This window comes from Podarcis vaucheri, assembly GCF_965113315.1.
Source record: "Podarcis vaucheri genome assembly, chromosome: 9".
NCBI classification, from domain to species: Eukaryota; Metazoa; Chordata; class Lepidosauria; order Squamata; family Lacertidae; genus Podarcis; species Podarcis vaucheri.
Genome location: NC_138767.1, coordinates 37,625,044 through 37,640,741, shown reverse-complemented (window position 1 = coordinate 37,640,741; position 15,698 = coordinate 37,625,044). Strand labels below are relative to the sequence as shown.

General features: G+C 43.3%; 1 protein-coding gene across 2 annotated transcripts in view; it reads right to left on the bottom strand.

Moving 5' to 3' along the window:
* GAB1 (GRB2 associated binding protein 1) overlaps positions 1 to 15,698 on the bottom strand; it is a 79,851-nt gene that overhangs the window by 13,591 nt on the left and 50,562 nt on the right. For both annotated transcript variants that reach the window (XM_082237640.1, XM_082237641.1), the window contains exons 2-6: positions 12,646 to 12,940; positions 8,321 to 8,534; positions 5,074 to 5,675; positions 1,835 to 1,920; positions 999 to 1,305 (exon numbers count right to left, since the gene is read on the bottom strand). In XM_082237640.1, the coding sequence (XP_082093766.1) occupies positions 999 to 1,305; positions 1,835 to 1,920; positions 5,074 to 5,675; positions 8,321 to 8,534; positions 12,646 to 12,940 (1,504 nt within the window). The remainder of the gene's footprint in view (positions 1 to 998; positions 1,306 to 1,834; positions 1,921 to 5,073; positions 5,676 to 8,320; positions 8,535 to 12,645; positions 12,941 to 15,698) is intronic.

Genomic DNA, 15,698 nt, shown 5'->3' with positions numbered 1-15,698 from the left:
ATGCAGCCATTATTTCACAATACATTACACTGGCCAGTGCTGCTAGGTTAGGTAGCTTCTGGTACAGCCTTCCAGAGGGCTCTTCCTCATTTATGGAAATAGCTGTTAACTGGGAGAGGAAGATTCATGATGCCAAATGCAAACAGCTAAGTATTTGACCCTTCAGAAAGGCATATGCGCATAGAAACTCATACATTTAAATAGACAGTACAGAAAATCTGGCGGTCAGCTGCCCCCAGGTTGTTTGTAATTGTGAATTGTGGATTTTACGTGAATGAAAAAAGAATGCAAAACTGCTAATACTTTACATATGCCTACCTGCTAAGGCAGGCTTCCTCAACCTCGGCCCTCCAGATGTTTTTGGCCTACAACTCCCATGATCCCTAGCTAGCAGGACCAGTAGTCAGGGATGATGGGAATTATAGTCTCAAAACATCTGGAGGGCCGAGTTACAGGAAGCCTGTACTAAGGTTTTTGTAAATGCTATTTTTAAAGCAGCAGCATCTGTATTATGTATGGAATGTAAGAACCGCAGCTATTATATATCCATATCATCTGAATGTGCACTTTTGCTAGCCTTACCAAGAAATAAAAATAAAAGTATAAGTCAGGCTTCCTCAACCTCAACCTTCCAGATGTTTTGAGACTACAATTCCCATCATCCTGCTAGCTAGGGATCATGGGAGTTGTAGGGCCGAGTTTGAAGAAGCCTGGTTTAAGTGGATTCTAAACACAAATAAAAATGCAGGTTCTGATCCAGTCACAGTTTTTTCCACGTATGATGAGAAGTAGCAGTACAATCTAGTGATGAATCAAAACAACCGTAAATATATTCAGTGTCGAGGTCTGTGTGTTTTAAAGGAAACTGTAAACTGTTAATATTGCTGCTTCAATTTCAAGCAGGATTTTATTCTGTGGAACAAGATGGGTGGGTGGAAGGACAAAACGAGGATCATGAAACACTCAAGAGTGGTTGGCAGTGCATGCCCCTTCCTTACCTTTCCTGTCTGGCTTGAGGTTCCTATCCACTGGTGGTGGTTCACATTCAGCAACAGGCACAGGCCGCCTGGGAGGGGTCTTGGGACTCGACCTAAACCCCATGTGTGCTGGCGGAGGGACTTGCATTCCAAACAGGGAAAAGTCAAAAGTGCCAGGAGTCATCGGCACATAGTTCGTCATTTCCTGGAAAGGTTCAGTAAAACTGCTAGAATGCTGCCGCGGGGGAGAGTTTGGGTTCATGGGGACATAGTTTTCATCCAATTCTTCACTTGAAACGCTTCCCACAGTCAATAGGCTTTTGTTTTTCTGGGAAATAAAAATGATTCCAACAGCAAGAAATTAAACAACATTCTGAACAGGTGAACAGAAATTTAGCGTACATATATTGCACAACACCTGACCAGTCTCAAAACATTTGTGTGTCTTTTTTCCCCCTTTTGCAGGTTCTATGGAATCGCTTCGCCCCATTTGCATTGTACAAGCTCCAGCCAGGATCTACATTTTGTCTCTATCTTGTAACTGACTGCCACACTCTACATGTTTTTAGTCAGGTGTGGTGTGTGTGTGTGTGTGTGTGTGTGTGTGTGTGTGTGTGTGATGTGAGCTTTGCAGCTTCCCATGTTCTTAACCGCTATCCCCATCACTTACCTCCCCTCCCTCCCAAGACTCAATTGCCTCCCCTGTTGTCTCACACAACACTATGAGCTAGCCCACTTATCATATTAAGAACAAAGCATTCTGTGTAGAAGGATTTCACAGCCCTGCCTCCATCCGTATCAGAGTATACATAAGCAGATATGCCTTATGCTAATGTTGAAAATCAAAACATACTTACAAAGTGGTTATGAAAACCTTCCAATGAGCTTGATCTGTCATTCGGAAATGTCCGTGGAATAAAATAGCAATCTTGAGAACCCATATCTAAAGAAAGGGGAAGAAAGAAAGCATTGTTTCCCCCTCCTTTTTATACCTGGTGGCATAACACACACCACTAGCTGCAAATAGCACAAGGGGGGAAATTTATTGGATGTTATTTTGCTGCTGTCTATGTCTGGTTATGCAGTCTGAATGCAAGCCACTACCAATCCTAAAATCTGGAAGTAACGAAAGCACCCAGACCACATGAAGGAGAAGAAAGTGAGGAGAAACTTTAAAAAGAGGGAGATCTTACAATAGAGTATGTATTAAAAAAAAAACCATAGAAAGCAAATAAGTGTTGTAGTATTGCTACATTTCTTACCACTATTCACCGCAGATTACAGTAGGCTTTTTTAAATAAATAAATAAATATAGAAATACCAGGATAGGCAACATTTCACACACAACCATTCTGAAATGCACAGCCCAGCCCAAAGTGATACAAAACTGAACATCTTCATTATGAAAAACCATGTTGACTAGTGATTGGTTAATACATGTGTGTCTTATTGGACAACATATGGAAACCTCCCCTTACTCTCTCCTGGCCCCATTTCTTCACAGGTGACTCTGCCTGCCTCCCACCCACCTCACTTTACATTGCTAACAATTGTTCTATGTGCCGCCTTCTGGATTTCCCCTTGTTCCCCTTCTTAATTCTTTAAACTCACTTTTCACCCCTGGCATTCTTAGCCCCATACCACTCCCCCAGTTTGGCCTTGTGTATTGTCTGAATATTTATCCATAATTTGAATTTTACACAAAAACCACACCAAGTAAATTTTAATTAAAATCTTAATTGCTTCAGAAAGCCAGGCCATCGCCGAAGCTCTCAAGTGCCTTTATAGAGCCGGGAAATGGTTGAGGGCATCCATATGTGTTATTTATAAGGTGCGATCCTTGCACATGGTACTTTGCAGATCACACAGTAAACTATTTGGAGTAGATTATTAAACTGGATAAAGAAAAGAAAAATGCAAGGCAAGCAGAAAAGAAGGGAAAATGTAAGAGCTATATATAATGAGTTCGGGTGTGCCATTAGACAACTTCAGTTTATATAAGGTTGGGAAAGTTTATTTTAAAATTGTGGAGGCCATCTTATTAGGTACCTGTGATTGATTCCAGACCTCCAAAAAGCATAATGTCAACATCCACTAACTTCTGCAAACTCAGTAAATATTGTTTTAAAAAATCTGTTCAGGTTAAGTACAAAGTAGGTCAAGAGTTTTTGAGGTCTATCACGTCCACCATTTTTTTTTTGAAACAGATCCTTAAAAAACAACAACAGGGAGCTATAACAATAATCACAGTCTATATATCTTGAATTTCTTATAGAGTGTATCTTAGCAGTTCATGTAGCACATCTTTTATTTTTTATTTGTTTGTTGCATTTACATACCACCGTTCCTTCCAAGGATCTCAAGATGCTGTACATCAGTGTTCGCCAACCTTGGGCCTCCAGCTGTTTTTTGGACTACAACTCCCATCATCCCTCGCTAGCAAGACCAGTGGTCAAGGATGATGGGAATTGTAGTCCAAAAACAGCTGGAGGCCCAAGGTTGGCGAACACTGCTGTACATGGTTCTCCTCCTTCCCATTTCACCCTCACAACAACCCTGTGGTGTAGGTTAGGCTGAGAGACTGTGACTGGCCCAAGGTCACTCTGTGAGCTTCATTGGCTGAGTGGGGATTCGAACCTTAGTCTCAGAGCTCAAAGTCCAAAACTCGAACCATTACACCACACAGGCACATCATACATCAGTATATTTGTAACATGAATTCAGAGTTGCACTGTCTTGATTCTTGCACAAAGAGATTTCTGCTCACAGGTTCCTGCTTCTCAGCTCCCAAACAATCCCCTATATTTAAGATCTTCACTGCTTTACAAGGAAGGTGAAGTAATTACCTATATGAAAAGTTTCCCCTGGCTGGAAATCATCTTTGTAAAAAGATAAAAATGAATTTCTGATGATTCAGATTAAGTAAGAAAGGGAAAGGGAAAGGACACCTGGATGATTAAGTCCAGTAAAAGATGACCATGGGGTGTAGTGCTCATCTCATTTCAGGCCAAGGGAGTCAGCGCTTGTCCACAGGCAGCTTTCTGGGTCACGTGACTAGCATGACTAAACCGCTTCTGGTGCAACGGAACACCATGACAGAAACCAGAGAGCACAGAAACGCCATTTACCTTACCGCTGTAGCAGTACCTATTTATCTACTTGCACTGGTGTGCTTTCGAACTGCTAGGTTGGCAGAAGCTGGGACAAAGTTACGGGAGCTCACCCCATTGCGCAGATTTGAATGGCCGATCTTCTGATTGGCAAGCCCGAGAGGCTCAATGGTTTAGACCACAGTGCTGCCCGCTCCCTCCAGATTAAGTAAACCAGATTAAGTAAGTGTGGTGTTGTGGTTAGAAAGTTGGACTAGGAACTGAGAAATTAGGGTTCAAATTCTCACTCAGCCATGAAACTCACGGCGTGACCTTGGGCTAGTCACTGCCTCTCAGCCTCACTTACTTCACAGGGTTGTTGTGGGGATTAAATGAGGAGGGAGAGAACAATGCACACCACCTTGAACTCCTTAGAAAAAAGGTGGGATCTGAATACAAGCAAGCAAAAACTTGGAAGCCAAAATGAGAAGTTGTGAGTCCACTTAACTATCTGCCAAAGGAAAACATAGCCTGAGTCAACAGGCCTCAACCACTGCAAAGCAATCTCAGAGGTAATTTGCAATGGAGAAAAGAAAGGACTGCTAAATCCTGCAAGTAGCTTTTCGCCTAGAATATCCCTCCTTCCAGCTGTTTTTATCCCTGCAGATTTCAAAGCCCGTATTTTCAAGATAAACCCAGGTTTGGAACACTGCAAAGTGTATAAGCAGCTGGGGAAGTGCCATGGAGAAAGCAACTAGGAATAGAAAAGTTAAATACACCTTTCCTTCCCCTCTCCTCAATGCAAATTTCCCTCTCTCAGGAGAATATTGAGAATCAGTCTGTGGGAACTGAGGCGTGATTTCTCACAGCTGAAGTGTAATGTGTAGTTTCCCCCCAAGAACCAAGATTTCCAGGGCAGATCTTGCTCTTTTTTTAGAGAGGCTGAATTTTGGGAGCACCTCAAGGAACATTTGTGTTAAAGCATAGCCAGATGAAAGAACACTAACCTTTACGAAATATATTCAAATCCATGGTGGAAATTGTGTTGCTGCGCGATGGGGGCATTCCGCCAGTAGGGATGCAGTAGCTGCTATCAGTGTCTGAGGAAGTGCGGGAGATATTGCACACCTCCACAGGTGAGCGGTCCGAAGGATGGTGAGGTTTTGGTGGCCGAGGTGGAGGGACATCTGGAATAGTCTCTAGCTTCGAACTCTGAGCCAATGTTCCTTCTGGGAAAGTTCGTGGAATCTGGTACGTACTTCCAGGTGTTGGAGGAATGTCATAACTAATGGAGAAAGCCTTCAGTTGTGCATCAAGAGAAGATGCTGCAGATGGAACACTGAAAACATGTTGCTCTCCATCTGCATCAGTCCCAGAAGGAGATGGCTTCGGTAAAACATCATGCGAATAACTCCTTGGCAAATTATAAAGGCTGCCATCCACAGATACGGAGGCAGCTCTCGGCGGGGGAGAGTCATAGACACTTTGCTGTTGAAAAAAACCATTCACTGCATGCTTGTTTAGCGACTGTACAGATGTTTTATGGGAAGGCACATTATCATTGCAGTCTGTTTCTGAAGAGGCAGTTTTTGCTGTGTCAGACTGTGACCTAAATGCAAGATTTTTTAAAAAAAGAAAGTAATTTCTTGGCATATCCAAAGTTTATTACAGGAACTTTTGCACATTTTGCAAAATGATCAGCTGAAAACAGTGAATCACAACTGTAAACTATAACTAATAGTTTGATTTTATGTGAATCACATTCATGCACCTATAACATATGGACTCTTTATACTAGAAGGGGAAGTTTCTTATTGTGTTAAAAAGGGTGAAATCACAAAGGCTGCATATGCATACATGTCACTCTCATTCTAATGTCTGGATCCAAAGAATAGCTACACAATGATCCTCTATATTTCTGCACTGTACACTGCTAAAGTCTCAGTTCCTATCTGTCTTGTAGATTTCGGGTGGGAAGGGTATTACAAGGGTAGTTGGGGTGGAGGGCCAAAAACCACACAAGTTGAAAATAAATCAGGTGACCATTTCCTAAATTAATATTTGCAAAGCTGGTTACAGTCAAAATGTGAGAATTTGGAACATGTTGGTTAAGTCTTAAATTCACCACCCTGGGCTCCTTTGGGATAAAGGGCGGGATATAAATTGAATAGATAAATAAATGTTAGGTACTATGTTTAGTCACAATATACACCCTAAATAACTAAACAAGATTATTATTTTTCAATTTTGAACTATACACGTCAGTCATTTCAACTGTGAGATTTTCGATTTCAGTTTGAGAGCTTTAGTTTCATCCTTTTTATTTAAATACTTTTTGTTTTTTAAAGCAAGCAAGCTTCATGCTATAATAAGGGGAAACCCTGTTGAGACAGGAACTGAGACGATTTGCAAATTGTAACCTGTTGCTATATGCAGTATTGATTGCATTTTGCGGCCATTCATAAAACCACTATATAACACACAGAGAGAAGATGTTTATGTTCTAAAATCAGCAAACCTATCTTGCTCACATAGCAGGGAATTTAAAGTGAAAAAGCCTGTATACTTAAAGGAGGCTGAGGCATGAAATGCTTGAATTTGTTAACACAGGGCTGCACTGGCACATCATAGGGATGCTAACTCTTGGCACTCCAAGAGTTGGTGGACTGCAACTTACACGATCCTTTAATGAGGCCATGCTGGATGGAGCTGATAAGAGCTAGGAGTCCAATGACATCAGGAGGGTCACAGATTAGCCAGCCATGCAGTGTACCATACTTAATGTTTCCCCTCAAACATGTGGCTGGGCTCCTGCTTCACTCCTCCCCTAGAATGATGAGCATCACCTCTTCCCTGGAGCTCAACAATGCCCCCTGGGTTAGTGTTACTTTCAAAGTAGGAATTATGATTTGCTTCATTCCAAAGGAACCGGGATGTGGAGCCAAGGCTTTTTATCAGCTTAGCAATCATAATTGGTTTGGCACAGAAGAACCACAGTCCCCATGTGGAAGTCACATTAAGCCAGGGGTCTTGTTTCTCCGACATGCTAATGGGGAGGAGCAATATGCAAGCCACCTCAAAGCCCACAGTGGAGCATTAACTACGGCTTACTATGACATGCTAACTGGCATGGTATGAATAGCACGGCTACCTGTCATTTGGGGCTGGGCTGGGAAGACAACTGTTGGATTTTTGTCGGGGGAAAGAAAAAAGAGCAGAATACAAAGAATGCAGGGCAGCCACAGCATTCTTCAGTTATGCGTAGTAATAAAATAATAATGATAATATAATAATAATAATAATAATAATAATAATAATAATAATAATAATAATAATAATAATTATAATAATAATAATACCCTGCTCATCTGACTGGGTTGCCCCAGCCACTGTGGGCAGTTTCCAACATAATATACAAAAACACCTCCAAGGATTCTTCTCTGAATCATTTTAAAAAGCACCCCCCAAAAAAAAAATGCCCACAAAAGCACAAACAGCTTCGCACACCGAAACACAACCCTTTTTGTATGCTTGGATCCTCCAGGTGGTTATTATTTGCATTGCTTATTAAAATTTCACAGCACAACGTGCAACACACACACACACACTGAAATTGAGTCAAGCAAGTTATAGCTTTGAGGTTAAAGTCTAAACACCAGATCCCAAACAATTCACATTACACTCACTGCAAGGGAATCTTTTTACTTTCAAAATCCTCCAGCAGTAAATACTCCTCCCCTTCTTCTGAGATTATGTATGAGCTGGTTTACAAGTGCATGATAAAAATTGAGAGAGGTCAGCAACACAAACTATTTTGAACAAAAAGCAGCCTAGTTCTTGGAAAAATCATGGGTAAAATTTGTTGTTTTTTCCCCAAAAAGTGTACTGACGTTAAGATAGGCAAGTAATCTGAAGGTTTGTAGCACCTTGACCATGGTGTGCCGTAGGGAGTAGATTAAGTGCACAATAAACCCACGAAATAAAAGGGTATACATATGCACTTATCCATTTGTCAGACAGGAGCCATGTTTTGTGAGGGGTTTTTAAAGGACCAAATAATATAGTGAAATCAATACATTGTCACTGTCAGTGGTTAGATGGCAACACTAAGTCTGTCCAAGACTGATGAGCATCAAATGCCATTGCAAGTGGAGGAGATAGGCTTTTGCAAGACGTGTTCAAACTGCAACAGCAGCAGCCAATGTCGGATTTGTCACCATAAGCAATTTTATGAGGGAGGAAGTTAACATTTACCTTGTGGGTTCAGGCTTCTTGCTCTGACAGTTAATTAGTAACAGGTAGTCTTGTGGATCTTCTTGACTTGAGGCAGACTCTGATGGTGGGATGTTAATTAGCTGGTATGGAGGAGGTAGGGATGGTTCTGCTTGCACAGATGGCAGGGAAGTGTTGACAGCCGAGGGCAATTCAGCAGGCGCCTGTAGAGAACTGCCGGGTAGCTTCACAGCATCTACAAATGCAAAAAGCATGCAGCAGCGTTCAATCCTTGTTTAATTGCATTTAAGTCTCTTTAAATCAGAGCCAAGCCCAACTGAAGCCTTTGAAAAATCAATTAATCATGAGATGCTCAGCCAATTAATGTGATTTGCATTTGAATAAATGCTACATTACTAACGGGGGGGGGGGGGCAAATGACATTACAAGCCTGTAATGTAGCCTGCTGTTAATATCCCCATATTGGGGTGGATGCAACAAGTGCCCTATGTTGGAAGGAGTGGTGGCCTGCTCCTTGAAACACCCCTTTTCCTGCCAGTGGGTTGATCCAAAACTCCATTCAAAGCAAGAGCATGGCATGGCTAGCCAAGCCATGTAAGCACCCCACTTTCAATGGTCTCTCCCGTCAGATATTCAGGCCAGTTGGGGGAAATGTGTATGCCCTACTCATCATCTTGCCAGCTTCACTAGGCCGCTGCTTCTTTCTTCCGCTCTTCTTCTTGCCAATTGGGAGAAGGGTCTAATCCTGTTTTAAAGCAGTGTAAGTTGGTGGCCATCAGCACATCTTGTGGTAATGAATTCCATAGTTGAACTACTTGCCTTGCGCTGGGGGATACAGATTACCTGTCTTGAGGTGAGAACAGCTAGACCCAACCACTATCATGGGTCAAGAGTTGTGTCTGACTGCTTACTGTTTCAAATGTGTCCCTTGGTGAATCTGCATGCTAAATTCTAACATCAGAAAGCCACAGCAAATGACCCCCAAAGACCTTTCAGAATAGCAAAATATTAATTTCTCTTCCTGTACTTGGTTGCCACAACCAACAACATAACATCTGCGTGTTTCTTAAACGCCGCCCCATGTTGGTGTAGCACACTGTACAATACACATAAACTGGATCTTTCCCAATATCCAGCTTTACATATGAGCAGAAAATTACCACCAACCTTTTGAGAAATAATAAATAATTTAAAGGCAGCGTGAACATGTTTTGAATACCAGCTCCACCCCTCCACAATGATAAGACCTTAAGCAATGTCAGATTCAGACACAGAGAGGGAGGCACACTTCACAGAACATGGGAAGAGGCAACGGAAAGTGATGAATCAGCTACAAACAAAATTGTCTTGCAGTGATTGTCTTGCACTGCAACTCGTTTTCAGGAATGAGTCACTTAGGACATCTGTACAGAAGCAAAACAATCCGACTGCACTTCAAATTGATACCAAGTAGAAATGTGCAGATACAATGGCAATGGACGTTAAGTGATTAGCTTACAAAGGAGCATGGGACAAAAGGAGTTTTGTCTGCAAGCTGTAAACCATGCAAATTCAGAGCACATCATCCAAAGCAGGGAGTACATCTGAATCACATGCATCTATTTTGATTAAAAGCCCACACATTATTTTGTACAACATTGTGAACATTTGTACAGGCAACTTCCTACACCTCTTTTATCCTACATTCAATATCACTTTGTATCCTGTAAGTTAATAAAGAGGCAGAGTCTACACACGCAGTGAACTAGGGGTAGGAATGAGGTGGCAGAACGGACTCGGCTGCCTCAAGACATGTGTGGATGATGCCAGTTTCAAATGCTCCTCCACAGTGAAAATGTGTGTTCATAGGATCTTTCAAAACAATCACATTAATGCTGTTTGAATCCTTCAGCAAAAGATAGATTTGCACATCTAAAAATTGCATGTTCGCTTCTCAGAATTTTAAATGTGCAAATCTATCTCTTGCTGAAGGATTCAAACAGCATTTCTTGCCTTTCCTGCAGAAACCTTACAAAAATCAGGACACAATTTTGAAAAGCCTTCTTCACATTTCAGAATCATACTAGGAAGACTTGGGCTAAAATCTCACCTTAACCACAGTATAGTTGCAAGGTCTTGGGCAAGGTGTTGACTTGGTGTGGATGCATGGGCTCCTGGAAATCAGCTGACAGGTGCTTTGCACCTCCCTTTTTGCTGCCTGTGGCCATTTGACCTAAGCCAAGGTTTGACTTAATGTGTTGTACAAAACGGAACTCATGGTTAAGCTCTGTCCTCACTAACCATGAGTTAGCCAAGGACTGTTCCAGGTCACACCTTGTGGTTAGTCTGGAGAGAGCATAACCATAAGTCCCACTTCAGAGACTTGGGGAGCATATGCATTTGTCCTAAGCCAAGGTTTGACTTAATGTGTTGTACAAAACGGAACTCATGGTTAAGCTCTGTCCTCACTAACCATGAGTTAGCCAAGGACTGTTCCAGGTCACACCTTGTGGTTAGTCTGGAGAGAGCATAACCATAAGTCCCACTTCAGAGACTTGGGGAGCATATGCATTTGTCCTAAGCCAAGGTTTACCGTATTTTGCGCCCCATAGGACGCTCCGGCCCATAGGACGCACCTAGTTTTTTTTGGGGGGGGGAATAAAGAAAAAAAATTATTTCCCCCCCCCAGGTGCGGGGCTGGAAGAACCAGGTCAGGGAACAGTGGGAAGGCACGCTCTGCCTCCCCGCTGTCCTCCGAGCTTGTGGGGCTGGCGATGGGCAGAGCTGCGCTGGTCCCAGGACTGCAGGCAGCTCTGCGCGGCCACCGGGAGCGGGGCGGAGCTTTGCCCCCGGCTCCCAGTGGCTGCGCAGAGCTGCGCTGGTCCCAGGACTGCAGGCAGCTCTGCGCGGCCACCGGGAGCGGGGCGGAGCTTAGCGCCCCGCTCCGGATGGTGGCGCAGAGCTGCGCTGGTCCCAGGACTGCAGGCAGCTCTGCGCGGCCACCGGGAGTGGGACGGAGCTTAGCGCCCCGCTCCGGATGGTGGCGCAGAGCTGCGCTGGTCCCAGGACTGCAGGCAGCTCTGCGCGGCCACCGGGAGTGGGGCGGAGCTTTGCCCCCCGGCTCCCGGTGGCCGCACAAAGCTGCGCTGATCCCGGGACTGCAGGCAGCTCTGCGCAACCCTCGGAGCCAGTCTCCCGAGGGTTGCACAGAGCTTCCTGAAGCCTGGAGAGTGAGAGGGGTCGGTGCGCACCGACCCCCCTCGCTCTCCAGGCTTCAGCGAAAGCCTGCATTCACCCCATAGGATGCATGCACATTTCCCCTTCATTTTTGGAGGGGAAAAAGTGCGTCTTATGGGGCGAAAAATACGGTAATGTGACAAGTGAACCAGGAGCCATATCTAACACTGTAGCTCCATACATGCAGTGGAGCGTCTTCTTCCTCTCCTCTCCTCCCCCCTCCAGCTCTCCAGTCTTTAAAATTAGCTCCAGAGGACACACCAGAGCAGGTTTTAAGAGAACATAGGAGAAGAAGGGGAAACAGAAGTCCCAGTGCACCAGCAGAACTCTTCTATCTTAGCTTCCAAGCATTAATGGTGAAATGAGGGCAATGCGACATCTTGGAGACATTGATGGTGCGTTAATACAAGTCAGCTAGACGTTCCTTGAGTTAAAAGTGCCATTACATGGTTCAAGACATGCTGGGAAAGTCAGAATAGTTAGTGAATAAATTCATTTTCATGTCTATGAACTAATAGCAGGGAGTAGCTGTTAAGATCCTTGGGGAATTTTTGCAATGGTAGGTAACAAATACTAAGTCAGGTTCCATTAATTATTATTATTTTATTGCTGTGTACTAAAAGATCTGCTTTTCTGTGGCCACTGTTCCACATAACCACAGTCTGGCAAGTCAACCCCAATGCTCAAGCTGCAATCAAGCTTTAGCTGTTCAGCTAGCTTATTACAACCACAAATATATATGTTTAAATCTACAGCCAGACAAATTATAAAAACTCGTTACTAGCCACTATGCAAATACTGCCCTAAAAATATTCAAGCCTATAAAACCAAATACAGAGCCTTTCTCTTTTGCCTCCAAAAAGGCAATGCCTTCTAGAGAAACATACAAAAATGTGGCTCTATATAGTATAAAGAATTCAAAATAAATCTCTTCAGTTGTTGACTGCGTCTACATGATGACCCAATATTTGCAAACTTCCAAACACTGTGCAGTTTTTAAAAACAAGCAAACACAGCACAGCAGACATCTGCACTGCCTTGCAATTGTCTCATAGAGTGCTTTGGGGTTCCTAGGGGGAAAGAATACAAATTAAATGCTGGGGGAGGGGGGACCAAGGGGGGAATCCTACCTTCTTCAGTAGCGTTGAACCCACAGATTTCACAAATACATTGAACCCACTTATTCATCTCCTCTTCACTGTCGGCAACCAAGTAGAAGACTCTGTCTATTGTGTTGATGTCAAAAATATAGCTGTTTTCAAATTCTTTTTTGTTAAATGTCAATCCAGCATCCACTTGTTGACACAAGTTCAAGTCAATGATACGAATTGGTTTCTTGGCATGGTCATTTTTGTAGTATTCCAACACATCTGGATCCCCTGTCAGTCGACCACTGCGGAGCACAAACCATCTCCTCTTCCATGCCTAGAGAAGGGAAGGCAGAAAAGATTCAGGCAATTCATATTTTATACCAGTGCATTACTCGGCCAGCGCTGGACACAATAAACAGTTTTGTAAAATATTCAAAGCTTTAAAATTGTATCTTAGACCAAAGTTCTGGAAATCTTAAATATCATGAATTATTATTTAGTTCACTAAACCTCCACTAAAAGGGACAGCAGCGGCCTAAGAGGGAAAAGGAGGCACATGGTTGGTCCAGAGTGCAATCTGTTACTAAGAAACTCAGTTCGACTGGAACTCTGCACATGCCCAGAGACATTGATCCAGTTCACATGTAATGCTAAGCGAAGCAACAGATAACCATCAATGAGCAATCATAGGGGTAAGCCAAAAACAACCCATGTCTTGAGCATACAAACCATGGGGGTCAGGTGTGCAGCCAACTCTAAGCCAAATGATGACTTAGCTCTTGATAGCACGGTGTAGATCCAGGCAGGGGCCACAATTTTCCCTCTGTGTTCACTTGTCACGCCAAGCCATACTTTGGTTGAGCAGTACGTGAGTACTGTGAACAATCAGTGCAGTGCCATTGCAAGACAATAAGAGGAAACTGTGGCAGTTCAAGTTTAGTCCCATCATGGGGAGCTCTAGTGGCTTCTACCAAATATCTCTACAGCAGCTGCTGCATAGGAGAATTTCCCTGCAAGAACTGGTATGCACAATCAATCACGAAAGCCTAATTGCTGCCCCCCCCCAATATCTCAGCAACATAAATTCAAATAACATTAATCACTTCTAGGACACCTTCCAGCAAGCACCTACGTCTGGTATTTGAATTAAGTCGAAATTTACAGTAAGTCTAACTTTGAATGGGAAATGCCTCCACCTCTCCCCACAAAAGTAATCTCTGTCACCTGGTTGGACAAAGACTCTTCGTGACATCCCTGACACTATGCAGCAGGAAACTTGCATTGATAAGCTTGGTAATGACTCAGCAACTGAGTTAATTAGCTCCCAATGTTCCCCTCCATCTTGCTTTGTCCCTAATGTAACTGTCTTTTGTCTTAAGAGTGACTGCTTCCCTCAGGAAGTCCTGTCCCCTCAGTTCCCACTTTGTTCCGTCTTCTGGCCAGGAGCGTTGCTCCACAAGTTAAGTGTTTCTCCCATGAGACTGCCCCATTCACCACACTTTGCCTAGTCTACTTGCCATCAAGGATTCCCATGGGAGCAGACCTCCTCCCTGCCTCTTCTCCTTGTCTGGTGGTTTAAGCATACACTTAAATGCATACACTTTAAGGGAACACAAGTTTCACGTCCTCTCTGGACAACATTTGTACAGTATTTTAAAATCCTATTTGGCTGAGCGTTCCAAGGACATCAGAGTGCATGCTTGGGACCTCAAGAAAGCCTCCCCTTCTTTCTCTGGGACAAATAGTGTTTGGCATTTTATTCCTCTCACTTCTCTCCACCTGCTTCATTTCTTAAATCTTGCCATCTTTCTGCCCTCCCATGGTCCAAGCCCAGGTCATTTGCACTTGATAGTTCATCCTCCTGGCATGCCTTGGCCTCCTCTGCACACTGCAACATCCCTGACAATGCTTCTCACTTCTTACACGACAGCAGCCATTAGACTCCCTGCCTCCATCTTTTGGTGTCTCTAAGATAGTAGCAACCTAAGTGTCAACTACTGGTTCAGGTCATGTGGGATAGCCTGCATATAGTTTTTCAACAACCAACCCATCTTGCAATTCTGTAACAGTGCATTTGGTGCTTCAAACCACAAATCAAATTACTCACTCACCACAATTTTGGCACACAAATAAGTAAATATTATTGTGTCTAACTCCAAACTGGGACTGAGTTGTATTTGCTAATTCACCCAAGTGATTAAAAGTGTAAGTACAGTGCAATAGCCTCTGTGACATATAGCAAACTTTGGAACGAAGATTTCAAATATCATACCTTCATGGCTGCACTTTTAAACACATGTGTTCATGTAACATAAACCAGGACATGTGTAGGCTTGGTAACAATAATCCCAATAGGTAACTGGCAGATCTAAGTAGCATGCTATCTAAACTCACAATTGCAATACAAAGTGAAAAATTCGGAATTCTGAATGAAAACAAGAATGAAAATTCTTCCTCTTCTATACTATAATTTACATGACCACATACTATCATTGGAGCTCTCATTGTGCTGCTGCTAGACTAGACTGAAACTCCTGTGTTGCCCCGGCAATTCTTCAGTTTGCTTGGACCAGAGATGGCAACTTGGCACAGCCTCTTTTAAACAGCTTTGAAGAAGAAGTTCCAGTACAACTCATATTTGCACAGTTTATAATCCAAACACTTGTTTAACTTCCAATTATGTGGCTTTTGGGGGGTGGAGAGGAGGGGGGAGATGCCTACAGGCAGAAAAACTATCTGATCTGGGTAGAGAGTACATCCAGGGAGGGGTTGCTGTCTACTGAGACCAAGAAACCAGAACTGCCACTAACAACAGCAAAGGAGGAGGGTCACTCCATCAAACAGCCTTCTGTGAGGATTCCAATGCTGTCCCAGTGCAGAAGGAACAGTCCTGTCCCTCCTGCCGCAGAAGTTGTTACCTGCCCCACTCCCAGATCTGATTGGGGAGGTCATTTTTACGTGGAGGGGCCTGAGTTTGCTTCCCCCCTCCACACCCTTCAAATACATGAACAAAACTGTTAATAAGACAGGAGTGATCTAATAAAGAATGTTGTAAGTCCTATGTGGTTGGTATACCCTAAATAATGATCACG